General features: G+C 38.7%; 1 protein-coding gene across 1 annotated transcript in view; it reads left to right on the top strand.

The window, feature by feature from the left end:
- LOC110459469 (neuronal acetylcholine receptor subunit alpha-5-like) overlaps positions 1–19,641 on the top strand; it is a 55,106-nt gene that overhangs the window by 3,104 nt on the left and 32,361 nt on the right. The window contains exon 2 of the mRNA XM_021511744.1: positions 11,710–11,813. Within this exon, the coding sequence (XP_021367419.1) occupies positions 11,710–11,813 (104 nt within the window). The remainder of the gene's footprint in view (positions 1–11,709; positions 11,814–19,641) is intronic.

Raw genomic sequence — 19,641 nt, 5'->3', positions numbered from 1 at the left:
GCCATCGTGTACTGGCGGTAGGTCGATTCTTTACCAATGGTTAATGGCGGCAGGTCGAACCTTGCCATCGTCTACTGGTGGTAGTTAGATTCTTTTCCAATGGTTAATGGTGGCAGGTCGAACCTTGCCATCGCGTACTGGTGGTAGGTCGATTCTTTACCAATGTTTAATGGTGGGAGGTCGAACCTTGCCATCGTGTACTGGTGGTAGGCCGAATATTTACCAATAGTTAATGATGGGAGGTCGAACCTTGCCATCGTGTACTGGTGGTATGTCGATTCTTTACCAATGTTTAATGGTGAGAGGTCGAGCCTTGCCATCGTGTACTGGTTGCAGGACGAATCTTTACCCATTTCAATGGTGGGAGGTCGAACTTTTCTATATTGTACTAATGACAGGTAAATCCTTATCATTGTGAACTGGTTGGTCGAATCTTAAGCATTGTGAACTGACAGAAGGTCAAATCTTTACCATTCAGATCTAACAAGGAGGTCAAACCTTTACCATTGTGAACTGACAGAAGGTCAAACCTTAACATTGTGAACTGGCCGGAGGTCAAACCTTTACCATTGTGAACTGGACGGAGGTCAAACTGTTACCATTGTGAACTCGGAGGTCAAACCTTTACCATTGTAAACTGACAGGTCAAACCTACCTTAACCATTGTGAATTGACAGGAGGTCAAACCTTTACCATTATAAACTGTCAAGAGGTCATTTTTTATCATCGTAAACAGGCAGGAGGTCGAGCAATTATCATGGTGAAATATTGAAAGGAGGCGTGATTTTAATTATTGACTAGAAGGTCGGATCTTAACCTGTTTGTACTGGGAAAGGGTGAACCTCAGCCATGGTGGTTATTACCTATTCAAAGTTAAGTGAGTGTGACTTGTACAGAGTTTGGTGGTAATTACATGTTAAAAGTTTTGTACAATATAGCTATTATTTGTACATAGTTTGATTGTGTAGCTTGTATTATTTGGCGGATGTACTTGCTTCAAGTACCGATTTGTTTGTATTACCTGTAGCTGCCTTCGTTGCTACCCCAATGTTTTGTCTCCGTGGTATGGGTCGATAATCAGGTAAAACACAATGGAGTGGTGTATTGTCAACGAATGTAATGAAGCCGTAGCTCATCAATTCATCTTTTGAATTATTTACAATCTGGATGTGGAAAATAAAGGCACTGAAAATGTCGCTGTTGACGTTTTGGAGGTTTCCATTTGTTTTGTCTGTCCTTATCCTTCCAAGCCTGTGTCACCATCTACGTAAAGGTACGGAATGTTCTTTGTAACACCTTAATTTAAAGTTACACCTGGTGTTTAGCGCGTGAAACGTTGTGTTGCAGTAAGTGTGAACATTTTTATCTTGTCCTACACCTAGCTTACCGTGGCGTCGACGTTCCATGCACATTTAGGTCGGCTCTTTGACGTATTATGCCATCTTAATTTCAAGTTCGTCAACACTAGTACACTGCACCTTTTTACATTGTAGACAACACATTTGTTCTGTACCTGTATATTGTAAACAACACCTATGATCCGTACCTGTAAATTGTAAACAACGCCAGTGTTCTGTAGCTGTACATTGTAAGCAACACCTAGGCTCTGTACCTGTACTTTGGTTTAATTTAACGTCTTATTAACAGCTAAGGTCATTTAAGGACGTGCCTCCATGTGTGTAGTGAATGCGTGTTTGCGTGTGTGTATGCAGGAGACCGGGTATGTTGGTGTGCTTACCTTCTTGTGATAGCGCAGTTATGATGCCGACTTTATAGTGCCATCTCACTGAAATACTATTTTGAAGGCACCCAGCACAGCATTCTGCCCGGTCACATTATTCTGACAACGGGTGAACCAGTTGTTGTCATTCATCTAAATGTTGAACGTGAAGCACGGAATAACAACTACCATTGTATAGGGACTTTGGTTTGTCACCGGCCTTGGGAGCAGAACCCATTGCCTACCCCAACTTGACAAACGCTCGACTTTCAGGTCAAAAGTAAGGTGTTTCCAGTGTATCTGTACAATGTAAACAACACCTGTGTTCTGTACCTGTACATTATAAACAACATATATGTTCAGTACCTATACATTGTATACAGTGCCAGTGTTCTGTACCTGTACATTGTAAATAACACCTGTGTTCTGTATCTAAACATTTTAAACAAAACCTGTGTTTTGTACATGTATACACAGCATATGTGTAAATGTACAATGCTAGTTTTGTACATTTTAAACTGCACCTGTGTTGTATACATGTACATTGTAAACAACGCATGTGTTGTATACCTGTACATTATAAAAACACCTGTGTATTGTACCTGTACATTATAAACAACATCTGTGATCTGTACCTGTACATTATAAACAACACCTGTGTATTGTATATGTACATTATAAAAAACACCAGTGTTCTATACCTGTACATTATAAACAACACCTTCATTGCAAACAACACATGTGTTATATACCTTTACATTATAAACAACACCTGTGTCCTGTACCTGTACATTATATCAACACCTGTGTTCTGTACCTTTGCATTGAAAACAAGACATGGGTTCTATACCTATACATTATAAACAGCACCTTTGTTCTATACCTGTGCATTGAAAACAACACCTGGGTTCTGTACCTGTACATTATAAACAGCACATGTGTTCTATATCTGTTCATTATAAACAATACCTTTGTATTGTACCTGTACATTATAAACCTTACATGCACATTGCAAACAACACCTGTGTTTTTACATGTACATAATAAACAACACCTGTGTTATGTACATGAACTTGGTAAACAACACCTGTGTTGTGAACATGTACATGTACATAGTAAACAACACCTGTGTTTTGTTCATGTACATTATAAACAACACATGTGTTATGTACATGTACATAGTAAACAACACCTGTGTTTTGTTCGTGTACATTATAAACAACACCTGTGTTAAGTACCTGTACATTATAAACAGCACATGTGTTCTATACCTGTACATTATAAACAGCATCTGTGATCTGTACCTGTACATTATAAACAGCACATGTGTTCTATATCTGTTCATTATAAACAATACCTTTGTATTGTGCCTGTACATTATAAACCTTACATGCACATTGCTAACAACAACTGTGTTTTTACATGTACATAATAAACCACACCTGTGTTATGTACATGTACATAGTAAACAACACCTGTGCTTTGTTCATGTACATTATAAACAATACATGTGTTTTGTACATGTATCTATAAACAACACCAGTGTTATGTACTTGTACATTATAACATTGTAATTAACACATGTGTTATGTACCTATACAGTATAAACAACACATGTGTTATGTACGTGTACATAGTAAACAACACTTGTTTTGTATCTGTACATTATAAACAACACCTGTGTTAAGTACCTGTACATTATAAACAACACCTGCGTTCTGTACATGTTAAACAACACCTGTGTTATGTACTTGTTCATTATAAACAACACCTGTGTTCTGTTCCTGTACGTTAAAAAACAACATATGTGTTTTTTACAATTTAAACAACATCTGTGTTCTGTACATTTTAAACAACACCTGTGTTATGTACTTGTTCATTAAAAACAACACATGTGTTCTGTACAATTTAAACAACACCTGTGTTATGTACTTGTTCATTAAAAACAACACATGTGTTCTGTACAATTTAAACAACATCTGTGTTCTGTACTTGTACATTATTAACAACATATGTGTTTTGTACCTGTAAATTGTAAACAACATATGTGTTCTGTACCTGTAAATTGTAAACAACATATGTGTTCTGTACCTGTAAATTGTAAACAACACCTGTGTTCTGTACTTGTAAATTGTAAATAACACCTGTGTTCTGTACCTGTACGTGTTTTAGACACCAGAGATTGTAAGGCTCAGTGCTTCTATTCGTTCCTCAAATAGCTGTATTATAATTTTTTGTGTTACACAACATATCCATAGTTGATTATATTTAATTCAAAACTCATGTCGATTTAGTGTTCAGTGCGTTCTCTCTGTTTAGAAGCATTTTTACTTGAATTCATTTCTTTCTGAACAGAACAATGATGTCAGAAGATTTTAAATTCAATTAATGGCCAGTACAGTTGCCATTTCACTGAATTGAGTTCTTTCGAGATTGTTTGACGATGTTTATGAACGTAGAATGTTACAAGTATCAATAAGTACGTAGAAATCGCAGCTCTATTCCTTTACCTACCCCGACACTATACTAACTGTTTCGTCAAATGATATAACACTATTTAACACGTTGGATAAAGTGATTTCCCTGCAGATCGGGTAATGAGAAAAGAATACACCTGTTATTACCCACTGCATGATCGTAGGAGGTGATGACGCGGGAACCCTTTGCAGAATTGGTGATTCGCGTATTTACCGTCTACTTAGGGACACAAAAGGCGTCAAAAATAATTTTAAAAAAAATCATAAAAAATCTACACCCGCTGCAATATCTGGTATCTTTATTTTTTCTCTACTTCTAAGAACCTTTTGTTTCCTAGCGCCTTTGCTTGGAAATACCTCACGTTTGGCTTTAGCCAAGTTGGAAAAAAGGCAATGAGTACGTTCTGTTCCCGTCCCGGGACATAACCTTAAAATGACATGTTTTATTTACTGCTTAACGTTCAACATTTAAAGTAATGGCAACAACTGGTTCACCCGTTGTCAGGATAGTGTGACCGGGCGGAATGCTGTGCTGTGTGCCGTATTTCAGTGAGATAGCACTATAAAGTCGGCATCAGATCCGCGTTATTGCAGGGAGGCAATTACACCAACATACACATTGTCCGCAGCACATATACACACATCCATGCATACATTACACACCTGGGCACACGTCCCTAATTTACCTTAGCTTTTAGTAATACGTTAAACCCTATACATCCAAAGAATTTTCTCAGAAAGCATATGTCAGTGATTAAAACTAATTAAAGTGGATGTCGAGATCCACTTTTTATGTGCATAATATAATTCTAAAAACTCCGTTAAAAGGCGTCCATTCCCCTTAGATTCTCAGTTTTGGGCCTTTGCCCAAGACGGCTCCTTGTAATCCATGTAGTGCAGCTGTGTCCCCGGAACTATTTACTGAGGCGGAAGGTCACGCCCTCGAGCTCCGATGTAAGAGGTATACGTCTGGGGCAGTGATTGCCTAGTCTGGCCAATTCAGACATATTGTTAGATTAATGAATGGGTGTTCTATAAGGCTGTAATAATATTTTGGCGCGGGGTTAACATGCCCACCACCACCACCGATTAAAATCTAGCAGTTTCATGACGTTGTTAGTCACTAAGATGAGTAATGGCTATATATATGTTCCGAACAACAAAAACGTATCACGTCGAAACAAAATTCACTAAATGTATCTTTTTATTAAAACAACATGTTTTCATAGAGTGATTTGATGTATTAATGTCACAATATCTGAAAACGACCATGTTCCAAAATTCGCCAGATCTGAGGTTTGGATTAGTGTTAACGCATCACCGCTCCCTAACGGCGATACAGGACATGCATGTATCAAAGTTGCCCAAATCAACAAAATAGTATCTTGAACTTCTTTGAACGAAGGTATCCACTACAACCAAATATGCATAATCATGAGCCATTTTCTGGACCAAAAAGGTCAAATATGGTAAAATCTTCAAACCACCTTATCAAGTTTGCTCAGTCAAAGATTTATCTTAATATTTATGAGGACAATCAAATAAATGTACGCCAAATACGGCCTTGGGACGAGTGAATTCAGTGCCTGATCATGACTATTATATTTCAAAGTCGCATCAATGAAATCAAATAGCACGACTTGTCGCCATATTTATGTGGACAAGTTTTATCGTTACCGACCTAAACTACCTGGATGACAGAACTACACGTTTGCCCCCATGAACATGTATCATGATTCATGGTGGCAAACGTGTAGTTTGGCGCAAGGTTTGACTCTACGCCCCCTCTTTCAAATATCCTAGAAACGCCCCTGGTGATGTTTGACATCAGTGGGGGTCAGGCGGTACTAAACGCTTACAATATAAGTCGCTCACATGTCATAGACAGCCAGATTCTTACTGCATTGTTTTCCACAATCTACATATAGACTTCTCCTCTAGAGACGGGTTGTCAACCAAGTACCAGCAAAATGACCGCCATTTCGGGATTTGATCGTTTGATCAGGGTTTATATGCTCATAGCATTTTTAAATGGTTGTCTACAGGACTCAGGAGTCTCTTTAAAGTATAACATAATGCAATCTCATACATTTGACGGAGTAGCATACCTCTCCACCCGGTAACTTTATTCTGTAAAGCAGACTGACCGAACAATATTTTTTTTTCAATTGGCTTTAATTCGCTGTGTCTCTTCTTTTACTTATCGATTCAAGCAGCCGCAGGTCTGGATGTTTTTCAACGCTACCCAATATTAATTGAAATACGGATATGCATCTGGAATATCTTTATACAGTCACTTCGTATAGCTCGAATTCATTTTCCCCGTCTATAAAGTGAACCCCTTCAAGTTGATCTCCGTAATGTCCAAAGAAAGCCCACTAAAATAAACCCTCGATTCCGGAGTGGTGCCTAAACTTGTTCATCCTTACGGTTTCGGAGGGCTTCCATACTTGTTCATGCTTAGGATTCCGTAGGGTTTCCATACTAATCATATTTAGGACACTGTTCATATTTATAATACCAGAGTTTGCTAAGATGAGTAAAGGTGTTACAGGAATTATCATTATGCTGACGGCAATGAGCATAACGCCCCTAAACTGTAAACGATGGCTATGGCGGACCAAATGTAGTAGATGTTTCACACAAAATGGTAGCGATATTAAAACGTCACAACAGCTACGAGTGCCGGTTTACTAAAGTGGTAAATACATTACATTACTTTCAAGTATAAATGAGAAAACCATAACATAATATAGAAGGAACGAGCATATTTCTCAGTTATGAAGGGAAGCCAAAAGGCCTGTATCGATCGCCTGTTGTTGAAAAGTGTTGGTAAACATATCTCAAATCTGTTACTTTCAATGCGAGTTATGGTCATGGCTACATTTTATTTAAGCAAAGCACAGCTGGTTAAAAATGTGTATACCATATATCGTATGGAACTTTGTTGGCGGATTTCAATATCATTTTCCATGTACAGTTTATTACATGTCTTTCAAAAAAACCGTTATTCTAGCAACAGACCTTGTTAGCTCACCTTTCTTTTAATCAACGTTTTGCCTTTCAAAGAGCTACAAGACGAAGGATTCTGATATTTTGCTTATAGACTGCCATGTTATAGACCTTTCCAGTTCATTCACTGCCACAGGGGTTAAAATAGCCAAATAACTTAAAACATAACACGCGAAAAGCAGTTATGTGATATGATATGTAGCTTGAACAATTGCAAAACATTGGCGGATGCGTAAGTCGCGTAAGACTGGTTGTCGGTATAACGTAATGCTGTAATCATAAGACGGTGGTTGTCGGTATAACGTAGCCCTAAAATAAAAAGGTGGCTTTCTGTATAACGTAATCTTGTAGTGAAACGGTTGTTGTCAGTATAACGTAATCCTGTGATAGGACGGTTGTCGTCGGTATAACGTAATGCTGTAGAAAGACGGTAGTTGTCGCTATAATGTAATGCTGTAGTAAGACGGTGGTTGTCGGTATAAAAATTATGCTTTAGCAAAAAGGTGGTTTTCTGTTTAAATTAATCCTGTAGTAAGACGGTTGCTGTCATTATAACGTTATGCTGTAGTAAAAAGGTGGTTGTCAGTAAAATGTAATGCTGTTGCGAGAGGGTGGTTGTCGGTATAACGTTATGCTGTAGGGAGACAGTGGCTGTCGGTATAACGTAATGCTGTATTAACCCTTTCACTCCTAAGTAACTTTAGTAGAATATACCTTACAAATATTTATCCTGTGGAGTCCATTTTGGTCTACAGTGGTACACTGTAAAAGGGTTAAGACGTTTGTCATTGGTATAACGTAATGATGTTGTAAGACGGTGATTATCGGTATAACGTAATACTGTAATCATAAGACGGTGGTTGTCGGTTTAACGTTATGTTGTAGTAAAGCGGTTGTCGTCGGTTTAACGTAATGCTGTAGTAAGATAGTGGTTGTCGGTATAAGTATAACGTAATGCTGTAATCATAAGACGGTGGCTATTGGTATAACGTAACCCTAAAGTAAAAAGGTGGTTGTCTGTATAACTAAATCCTGTAGTGAAACGGTTGTTGTCGGTTTAACGTAATGCTGTAGGGAGACAGTGGTTGTCGGTATAACGTAATGCTGTAATGAGACAGTGGTTGTCGGTATAACGTAATGCTGTAGGGAGACAGTGGTTGTCGGTATAACGTAATGCTGTAGGGAGACAGTGGTTGTCGGTTTAACGTGTATGTTGTAATAAGACGGTGGTTGTTGGTATAACGTTATGTTGTAATCATAATACGGTGGTTGTCGGTATAACGTAATGCTGTAGGGAGACAGTGGTTGTCGGTATAACGTAATGCTGTAGGGAGACAGTGGTTGTCGGTATAACGTAATGCTTAAGGGAGACAGTGGTTGTCGGTTTAACGTGTATGTTGTAATAAGATGGTGGTTGTCGGTTTAACGTTATGCTGTAATCATAAGACGGTGGTTGTCGGTAAAACGTATCGCTGAGAAAGGCGGTGTTTGTCGCTATAATGTAATCATGTAGTAGGACGGTGGTTGTCAGTATAACGGTATGCTGTAGTAAAACGGTGGTTGTCAGTAAAACGAATGCTGTTGCGAGATGGTGGTTTTCGGTATAACAAAATGATGTACGAAGACAGTGGTTGTCGGTATAACATAATACTGTAATCATAAGATGGTGGTTGTCGGTTTACGTTATGTTGTAGTAAGGCGGTTGTCGTCGGTCTAACGTTATCCCGAAGAAAGACGGTGGTTGTCGGTATAACGTAATGTTGTAGTAAGGCGGTTGTCGTCGGTATAACGTAATGCTGTAATCATAATACGGTGGTTGTCGGTATAACGTAATGTTGTAGAAAGTCGGCGGTTGTCTGTATAATGTAATGCTATAGTATGACGGTGGTTGTCGGTACAACGTTATGCTGTAGTTAGACGGTGGTTGTCGGTATAAAGTAAAGCTGTAATCATAAGGCGGTTGTTGTGGGTATAACGCTATTCTGAAGTAAGACGGTGGTTGTCGGTATAATGTAATGCTGTAGCAAGACAGTGGTTGGTTGTCGGTATACAATTATGCTGTAGTAAGACGGTGATTGTCGGTATAAACGTAATGCTGAAATCATAATACGGTGGTTGTCGGTATAACGTACATGTTACCCTAAAGTAAAAAGGTCATTGTCTGTATCCCGTAATCCTGTAGTGAGACGGTTGATGTAAATATAACGTTATGTTGTACAAAACAGTGGTTGTCAGTCAAATGTAACGCTGTTGCGAGACGGTGGTTGTCTGTATAATTTAATGCTGTAGTGAGACGGTGGTGGTCGGTACAACGTTATGCTGTAGTTAGGCGGTGGTTGTCGGTATACAGTAGTGCTGTTATCATAAGAAGGTTGTTGTCGGTATATCGTTACATGTTTCATGAAGTAAGACGGTGGTTGTCGGTATAATATAATGCTGTTGTAAGACGGTGGTTGTGCGTATACCGTAATGCTGTAATCATAAGACGGTGGTTCTCGGTATAACATAATGCTGTAATCATAATACGGTTGTTGTCGGTATATTGTAATGCTGTAATCATAAGACGGTTGTTGTCGGTATAACGCAATGATTTAGGGAGACCGTGGTTGTCGGTATAACGTAATGCAGAAAGCATAAGATAGTTGTTGTCGGTATAACGTAATGCTGTAATCATGTTGTCGGTATAAGTATAACGTAATGCTGTAATCATAATACGATGGTTGTCGGTTTAACGTAATGCAGAAATCATAAGATAGTTGTTGTCGGTATAACGTTATCCTGAAGTAAGACAGTGGTTGACGGTATAACGTAATCCTGTAGTGAAACGGTGGTTGTCGGTTTAACGTAATGCTGTAATCATAAGACTGTTGTTGTCGGTAAAACGTTATCCTGAAGTAAGACGGTGGTTGTGGGTATAACGTTATGTTGTAGTAAGACGGTGGTTGTCGGTATAACGTAATGCTGTAAGCATACGACGGTGGGTGTAGGTGTAACGTAATGTTGTAGTAAGACGGTAGTTGTCGGTATAACGTAATCATGTAGTAAAGCAACGGTTGTCGGTATTTGTCATAGTGTAGTGAGGTTGCCGTTGCCTAACTATAAGTCGCGTGCACACAATCGAAGTTAGGTTGGGGTGTATGTATTGCTTGTACCATTGTGGTGAGATGGTGGTTGTCGGTATAACGTAACACTGTAGTAAGACGGTGTTTGTCGATACAACGTGTATTGTATTGAGGCTAGGTTATCTATGCCGCGTGTAAATTGTAGTGAGGTTGCAGTTGTTTGATGTAAGGTGCACAATAGTACATTTTGAAAGACAGTAGCAGTCTTTGCTAACACTTGGGCAAAACTGAACACATGTATTTCACAAATTGTCGTGACATGCTAAGTGGCAACAGGGCTACGACAAATGCACTGGTGATTGCTTTTGATTCCGATATAATACTTGCATCTCCACTTTCGGAGTGAAAAGTTGGCGTTTATCACAATCCGAAGCGTTCGTCACCGTGCCATAAAATCATGCAAACCTTTTAGTAGAAATGGTTATGCAGTACAGCCGCGTCGTAGCAGAGGTAACTAGATACCAATTTTATTGGTGTTTCTATGCAGTGATAATCGGCGTAAAAACAGGCTATTCTAAAGCAAGTGTCTTACGTCTACCCACTATACAGTACATATTAAGCTGTTCACAGTAACACTGTTAATAACAAATAGTCTGTTTCTAATTAATGTATATGTTTACAGCTGTCAGTATGATATTTTGAATTGGATGAGCAAGATTTGTTACTGTTACCGAACTTCATATGAAAGTCAGAGAACATTAAGTGGGTAAGAGGTATGTCTCGTAATTCAACCCAGATATGCACTACACGCCGTAGTATGCAATTGTACAATTTGAAAGGAGCATTTATCTATCAGGAATAGTTACAACAATAATAAGCGTCAATTTTAAAGTGTTCACCGTGATAGGTAGTAGGTGTTATGGCAGCGAGCGCTGTAAGGCGTACTGTTGAAGATTATATATAAAGTTCATAAAGAATCAGGAGCGCACAATGCATTATACAAATATGATAGTTAGAACTCTACACAGCCTTCAAAGAAAGCCATTCAGAACTTCTGAAGCTCGCTATAAACAATCAAATAACGTATACAGTTATATTATTATCATATCTGCCGTGATTGTCAGTTTGTTGAGGGTTACTAGGTAGTACCGATGTCCGAAGCAGACTCTATTGGCTACAAACAAGGCAAATTACCACAAACCTATACTGGAAACAAGACAATGAACGTCAAAGACGCTCACAAAGAGATGAGGCGTCTTCTCACGGCGGATAAGGACATCGTGATACTTTTTGAATTACTCTGATATATACATTATTGTACATATCCCTGTTTAGTTGGCTACGGCTTGTAGAAGGCGGCCGTAGCTAGGCCGGACGCTATAACATGTCCGACGTTTTAGAGGAGTTTACTTATCTAACACATACACCTGTCTCCTAGTGTGCTGGGAGCAGCCGGATCGTCGCTAGACCTACACATGATGCTGACCCTAGGCTCGGGGTTTCTCCTCCTCCTCTTGCCTCTCACTTGTTCTGCGCTCAAAGGTAGGAATTTCTCCAGCTAGTTAGGCCTATAACTGGTCCTGTTTTCCTCCGGTACCTGAAAACTTGGAGAGGATGATTTAAGTGTGGAACTCAATTTGCAAACATTCCAGCTTACATCAGCCATTTTTCGAATGTTAATCAAATTGATTGTTTTTTCACTTACAACATCGCCTCCAAGGGTCGGTTATGTTTGATATCAGGGTAAAGATGGTGCATGCATGATATTCTACCTGTATTCAATTAAACACTATACTACATATATGTACTTGTTAGTGAAACATGTCAAATTCTCGTGAATAGTGCCTTTGGTCAAGTGTTAGGATCAGTCAGAAACTGCCTATTACATGGTAATGAGTCAAAATTGAAGAAAGATGTGTTGGATTTCAAAAACTCGATCAATTAGCACAAACTTCGTATTGCTTTAATGACAGTATGCAGGACACTAGGGTACAATGTTTTTAATTTCTGTCCCGAAGAAAACTTCGAGCAAAAGGCATATAGACATTAAGAATTAACGTTCTAAGCGATGCTGATATAATTTATTGAATCGATTCCAAGTATTCAGATTATTAGATAGTAGACTATTTTGGATAGAGTTTATCTTGATGCCAACCACACTGTTCGATAGTCGTGCCCGGCACGGTTTGAACGCTCAGGTAGACCATCGATGCGTGATATTTTTTGCACAAACATGCGGTGCTGTAGTGGTAGACCACAGACGAACTATGTTGTTTAGTGTGCACGTGTGGCGCATGCCAATAGCTTTTAGTAGTTACATTTCACGTTTGATGTGGTGACGTATTATCTTATCAGTTATGTTTTATTTCTGTATATTAACTTATCTTGTATATTTATTTATAATGTTTATTTCAAAGCATATTTATTTATAATGTTTATTTCAAAGCATAACTGACATACGGTACAGAAATATTGAATATTTATCGATGTATGTAATCTCTTCATTGAACAGAAATCCAGATGTATTTAATCGAAACAAATCACTTAAACATACTATAACGCTACGCTTGTTTGCTTTTACATACATTGGCAGTGTTTGCAGTACTCGTTATACCTGCACGGTAGACAGGCAGTCGCCCTATTATAAACCAGTAATATCACACATTCCACACTTCCGCTGACCCATGCGCATATGGGTATTAATGTATTAATGTACAAGTTACCTTGAATGTCATTAAATGCTGTTGTTAGATTTATATTATAACTGACATTTTAATTCAAATTGTAATATTGATAGAATCGTGGTCATTTACATACATAAATAAAAACGCTGACGTCATTATTCGTAACAAAATAAGCATTTCATATCGCTCATTTTATGATATTTGTTTTTTAATTCGAGACCTTTACTGCTGACTTTTCGTATACATAAATATACATTTAAGAACAAACTTGTTGGAAATTTTATAAATAAAGTAAACGGAAAGTACCTTCAAATGAAATATGATTTGCTGATTGATGAGTCTGCATCAAATAAGAATGTGTTATTGTCAGTTGTAAATCGGGAATGACACTTTCCTGTACATGTCTGTGAGATCAATCACATGTAAATCTAAGTGAAAACCCATCAGCAACACAATTTACATTGCAGAGACTATATGCATCACATGTATAAGTAGTTACTATATATTCATATATATCATTAAAGCTCTTACCATTATATTTAAAAAGAGAAGAAAAAAAGTTCATCAACATGTATTGTTTTATTTTTCACAATAAGGCCATTTGTACTGGTACCATTTTCGAGGATAAGACATTTAAGATTGGTTTTAACAAGTTTGTGTGAGAAACTATTTCAATAGCGTAGTCACTTTGTTCGTAGGTTGGCCAATGAAAAGCAGCCGATATCAAAGTGACCAATGAAAACAAGCCTGTGTATAAACACGGCAGTTATCATTTCATGTGTCGTTTGCCAGGGATGGAACATACATTAACACATTAAGTAAAGTGAATACATTGATAAGGTCATTAGATTCGTGAAAGATGGAAGGTGAGGTCTCAGCAAAAAGTACATGTTAGTTATTACTTGCCAGGTCACATTAAATAGATATAATTTTTTTCTTCCTCATGCATTACTTACGGCAATGGTTTGCACCATCAGGCACGCTGTTTAGAACGTAGGAACAGCAGCGATCTGTCACCCCAGTGATGGAGGTGGAATAGTGGTGCATCAGTAAAAAGTCATACATAATATATAAACCAATTACCGTCTACGGCGGGGGGTATTTACGTTGTACATGAAAGTGTGCTACACAACCGTGCGAGTAAAAAAGCAAAGGGGATATAACCCAACTTAAGTTATTTGGTGAAATCAGCGAAACAAATATACCCAAGTTCAAGTTCTTTGTTAACTTTTAGTCTTACGACAAAAATATAAAGCAAACTTGTGCAATATTTATGTTTTAAGAAATAAAATTCAACAATACCCGAACATTTAGTATTATTATACAGTTTTAACTTTTTAAGTACATTTCAAAAATATGACCATATGCTTACTTTCAATATATAATTTTCCATCTTTCTTATTTGTCGCATAACATAAGATATATACAAACAAATGAGCGAAAGTGCACCAGCCAAGAGTTAAAGTGTAATAAGAATAGTTATATTAAAATCCATTTTATAATTTGATTTGTCGAGGAGTAATAGATACTAGGTTAATTGTTAAATGGTTTTTTCTTACAATGTGACTAATTTCCATAAACTTGTTATGTGTGTTACGTACGTAAGGTGACATCATCCATTAAATATTGACAAGAATAATAGGTTTTACATGCCACAGGCGATTCCGAAGGATGCATTATTATCAAAGGGAAATGCTGTCTATGTGCATACATTAGTAACAGCGTCCCTCTCGCGCGGTGTGGCGACCACGTGCGGGGATCACTTTAAGTCAATAGGCTGCTCATACACACGCCCGTGAAGATGGTGCCGTTCTCAAAATAAGTATTAACACAACAGTAAACAAAAATAACCACGTGATTTCTTAAAAAAATAACCGCCATGCTACATGTATATGACTAATACCTCTTCCGGTGGTAAATGATAGGTATTTGTCACATGACAGACTCCCTTTCAGAGATAATAGTAATAGGTACGGATCACGTGACCGACATTTGTTCAGGTATGACTGATTAGTAGACAGTGGCAATGGTGTAGGATATGTGTGGGTTGGGTATATGGTGAGTATATATTTTGTGTTAGTATAGTGTTAGTATAGTGTGTGTATAGTGTGTGTATAGTGTGTGTAGTGTGTGTATAGTGTGTGTATAGTGTGTGTATAGAGTGTGTAGTTTGAATGTAGTTTGTAGTGTGTAGTGTGTAGTGTGTAGTTTGTAGTGTGTGTATAGTGTGTGTGTAGTGTGTGTATAGTGTGTGTATAGTGTGTGTATAGTGTGTATAGTGTGTGTAGTGTGTGTAGTGTGTGTAGTGTGTGTAGTATGTGTATAGTGTGTGTGGTGTGTAGAGTGTGTGTAGTGTGTGTGGTGTGTGTATAGTGTGTGTATAGTGTGTGTGGTGCGTAGTGTGGGTATAGTGTGTATAGTGTGTGTGTAGTGTGTGTATAGTGTGTGGATAGTGTGTGTATAGTGTGTGTATAGTGTGTGTATTGTGTGTGTGTAGTATGTGTATAGTGTTGCAGTGCGTGTAGTGTGTATAGTGTGTGTATGGTGTGTGTATGGTTTGTGTATGGTGTGTGTATAGTGTGTGTATAGTGTGTATAGTGTGTGTTGTGTGCTTTGTGTGTGGTGTGTGTGGTGTGTGTAGTGTGTATAGTGTGTGTATAGTGTGTGTATAGTGTGTATAGTGTGTGTAGTTTGCGTAGTGTGTGTAGTGTGTGTATAGTGTGTGTATAGAGTGTGTAGTTTGAATGTAGTTTGTAGTGTGTGTAGTGTGTAGTTTGTAGTGTGTGTAGTTTGTAGTGTGTGTAGTGTGTGTATAGTGTGTGTGTAGTGTGTGTATAGTGTGTGTATAGTGTGTGTATAGTGTGTGTATATTGTGTATAGTGTGTGTAGTGTGTGTAGTGTGTGTGGTGTGTGTAGTATGTGTATAGTGAGTGTGGTGTGTAGAGTGTGTGTTGTGTGTGTGGTGTGTGTATAGTGTGTGTATAGTGTGTGTGGTGTGTAGTGTGTGTATAGTGTGTATAGTGTGTGTGTAGTGTGTGTATAGTGTGTGGATAGTGTGTGTATAGTGTGTGTATTGTGTGTGTATAGTGTGTGTATAGTGTTGCAGTGCGTGTAGTGTGTATAGTGTGTGTATGGTGTGTGTATGGTTTGTGTATGGTGTGTGTATAGTGTGTGTATAGTGTGTATAGTGTGTGTTGTGTGCTTTGTGTGTGGTGTGTGTGGTGTGTGTAGTGTGTATAGTGTGTGTATAGTGTGTGTATAGTGTGTATAGTGTGTGTAGTTTGCGTAGTGTGTGTAGTGTGTGTATAGTGTGTGTATAGAGTGTGTAGTTTGAATGTAGTTTGTAGTGTGTGTAGTGTGTAGTTTGTAGTGTGTGTAGTTTGTAGTGTGTGTAGTGTGTGTATAGTGTGTGTGTAGTGTGTGTATAGTGTGTGTATAGTGTGTGTATAGTGTGTGTATATTGTGTATAGTGTGTGTAGTGTGTGTAGTGTGTGTGGTGTGTGTAGTATGTGTATAGTGAGTGTGGTGTGTAGAGTGTGTGTTGTGTGTGTGGTGTGTGTATAGTGTGTGTATAGTGTGTGTGGTGTGTAGTGTGTGTATAGTGTGTATAGTGTGTGTGTAGTGTGTGTATAGTGTGTGGATAGTGTGTGTATAGTGTGTGTATTGTGTGTGTATAGTGTGTGTATAGTGTTGCAGTGCGTGTAGTGTGTATAGTGTGTGTATGGTGTGTGTATGGTTTGTGTATGGTGTGTGTATAGTGTGTGTATAGTGTGTATAGTGTGTGTTGTGTGCGTAGTGTGTGTAGTGTGTATAGTGTGTGTATAGTGTGTGTATAGTGTGTATAGTGTGTGTAGGTTGCGTGGTGTGTGTAGTGTGTATAGTGTGTGTATAGTGTGTGTATAGTGTGTTTTGTGTGTGTGGTGTGTGTAGTGTGTGTGGTGTGTATAGTGTGTGTATAGTGTGTGTATAGTGTGTGTGGTGTGTGCAGTGTGTGTGGTGTGTGTAGTTTGTATAGTGTGTGTTGTGTGTATAGTGTGTGTAGTGTGTATAGTGTGTGAAGTGTGTGTATAGTGTTGTAGTGTGTGTGGTGTGTATAGTATGTGTATAGTGTGTGTATGGTGTGTGTAGTGTGTATAGTGTGTGTATGGTGTGTGTAGTGTGTGTAGTGTGTGTATGGTGTGTGCAGTGTGTGTAGTGTGTGTAGTTTGTATAGTGTGTGTAGTGTGTGTAGTTTGTGTAGTGTGTGTATAGTGTGTGTAGTGTGTATAGTGTGTGTGTGGTGTGTATAGTTTGTAGTGTGTATAGTGTGTGTAGTGTGTATAGTGTGTGTAGTGTGTGTAGTTTGTATAGTGTGTGTAGTGTGTATAGTGTGTGTAGTGTGTGTATAGTGTTGTAGTGTGTGTAGTGTGTATAATGTGTGTATGGTGTGTGCAGTGTGTGTGGTGTGTGTATAGTGTGTGTGGTGTGTGTAGTGTGTTTAGTGTGTGTGGTGTGTGTATAGTGTGTGTAGTGTGTATAGTGTGTGTAGTGTGTGTAGTGTGTGTAGTGTGTGTAGTGTGTGTAGTGTGTGTGTATAGTGTGTATAGTGTGTGTAGTGTGTGTAGTGTGTGTGTATAGTGTGTATAGTGTGTGTAGTGTGTGTAGTGTGTGTGGTGTGTGTATAGTGTGTGTAGTGTGTATAGTGTGTGTAGTGTGTGTAGTGTGTGTGTATAGTGTGTATAGTGTGTGTAGTGTGTGTAGTGTGTGTAGTGTGTGTAGTGTGTGTGTATAGTGTGTATAGTGTGTGTAGTGTGTGTAGTGTGTGTGTATAGTGTGTATAGTGTGTGTAGTGTGTGTAGTGTGTGTGGTGTGTGTATAGTGTGTGTAGTGTGTATAGTGTGTGTAGTGTGTGTAGTGTGTGTGTATAGTGTGTATAGTGTGTGTAGTGTGTGTAGTGTGTGTAGTTTGTAGTGTGACGGATGGATACAACAATGATTGATGTGAACAGAGGAACACAACCATGTATTTGAGCCTATCCATGTTTAGATGAGTTATTGACAATCACAATTTTACCTTGAGTGTGGATACTTTCCTGTCAAAATCACATTGGTTCCCATATGTCTACGTTATACGGGGGACTCCCTTATAACGTAGACATATGGGAACCAATTGTCCCGTATAACGTAGACATATGGGAACCAATGTGATTTTGACAGGAAAGTATCCACACTCAAGGTAATATTGTGATTGTCAATAACTCATCTAAACGTGGATAGGCTCAAATACATGGATTGTGTTCCTCTGTTCACATCAATCATTGTTGTATCCATCCGTCACACTACAAACTACACACACTACACACACACAACACACACAACACACACTACACACACTACACACACTACACACACNTTTTGTGTTAGTATAGTGTTAGTATAGTGTGTGTATAGTGTGTGTAGTGTGTGTATAGTGTGTGTATAGTGTGTGTAAAGTGACAATTGGTTCCCATATGTCTACGTTATACGGGAGTCCCCCGTATAACGTAGACATATGGGAACCAATGTGATTTTGACAGGAAAGTATCCACACTCAAGGTAAAATTGTATTTGGCAATAACTCATCTAAACGTGGATATGCTCAAATACATGGATTGTGTTCCTCTGTTCACATCAATCATTGTTGTATCCATCCGTCACACTACAAACTACACACACAACACACACTACGCACACAACACACACAACACACACTACACACACAACACACACTACACACACTACAAACTACACACACTATACACACACCACACACACTACACACACTATACACACAACACACACTACACACACTACACATACTACACACACTATACACACTATACACACACTACACATACTACACACACTATACACACTACACACACTATACACACTACACACACTACACACACAACACACACTACACACACTACACACACTATACACACACTACACAAACTACACACACTACATTACACGGGAGTCATTGGTTTACTCTACATTACGCAGAAGTCATTGGGTCCCTCTACATTTACATTATACGGGAGTTATTGGGTCACTCTACATCTACGTTACAAGGGAGTTATTGGGTCCCTCTACATTACGCGGGAGTCATTGGTTTACTCTATATTACGCAGAAGTCATTGGGTCCCTCTACATTTACATTATACGGGAGTTATTGGGTCACTCTACATCTACGTTACAAGGGAGTTATTGGGTCCCTCTACATTATACGGGAGTTATTGGGTCCCTCTACATCTACATTACAGGGGAGTTATTGGTTTACTCTACATTACGCAGAAGTCATTGGGTCCCTCTACATTACACGGGAGTTATTGGGTCCCTCTACATCTACATTACAGGGGGGTTATTGGGTCCCTCTACATCTATATTACACGGGATTTATTGGTTCCCTCTACATCTACATAACGCGGGAGTTATTGGGTCCCTTTACATCTACATTACACGGGAGTTATTGAGTACCTCTACATCTATATTACACGGGGGTTATTGGGTCCCTCTACATTTACATTACACGGGAGTTATTGGGTCCCTCTACATCTACATTACACGGGAGTCACTGGTTCCCTCTACATCTATATTACACGGGGGTTATTGGGTCCCTTTACATCTACATTACACGGGAGTTATTGAGTCCCTCTACATCTA

The sequence above is a fragment of the Mizuhopecten yessoensis genome, unplaced genomic scaffold (genome assembly GCF_002113885.1).
Source record: "Mizuhopecten yessoensis strain PY_sf001 unplaced genomic scaffold, ASM211388v2 scaffold10073, whole genome shotgun sequence".
In the NCBI taxonomy this organism is placed as follows: domain Eukaryota; kingdom Metazoa; phylum Mollusca; class Bivalvia; order Pectinida; family Pectinidae; genus Mizuhopecten; species Mizuhopecten yessoensis.
This window is presented reverse-complemented; position numbering and strand designations above follow the sequence as displayed.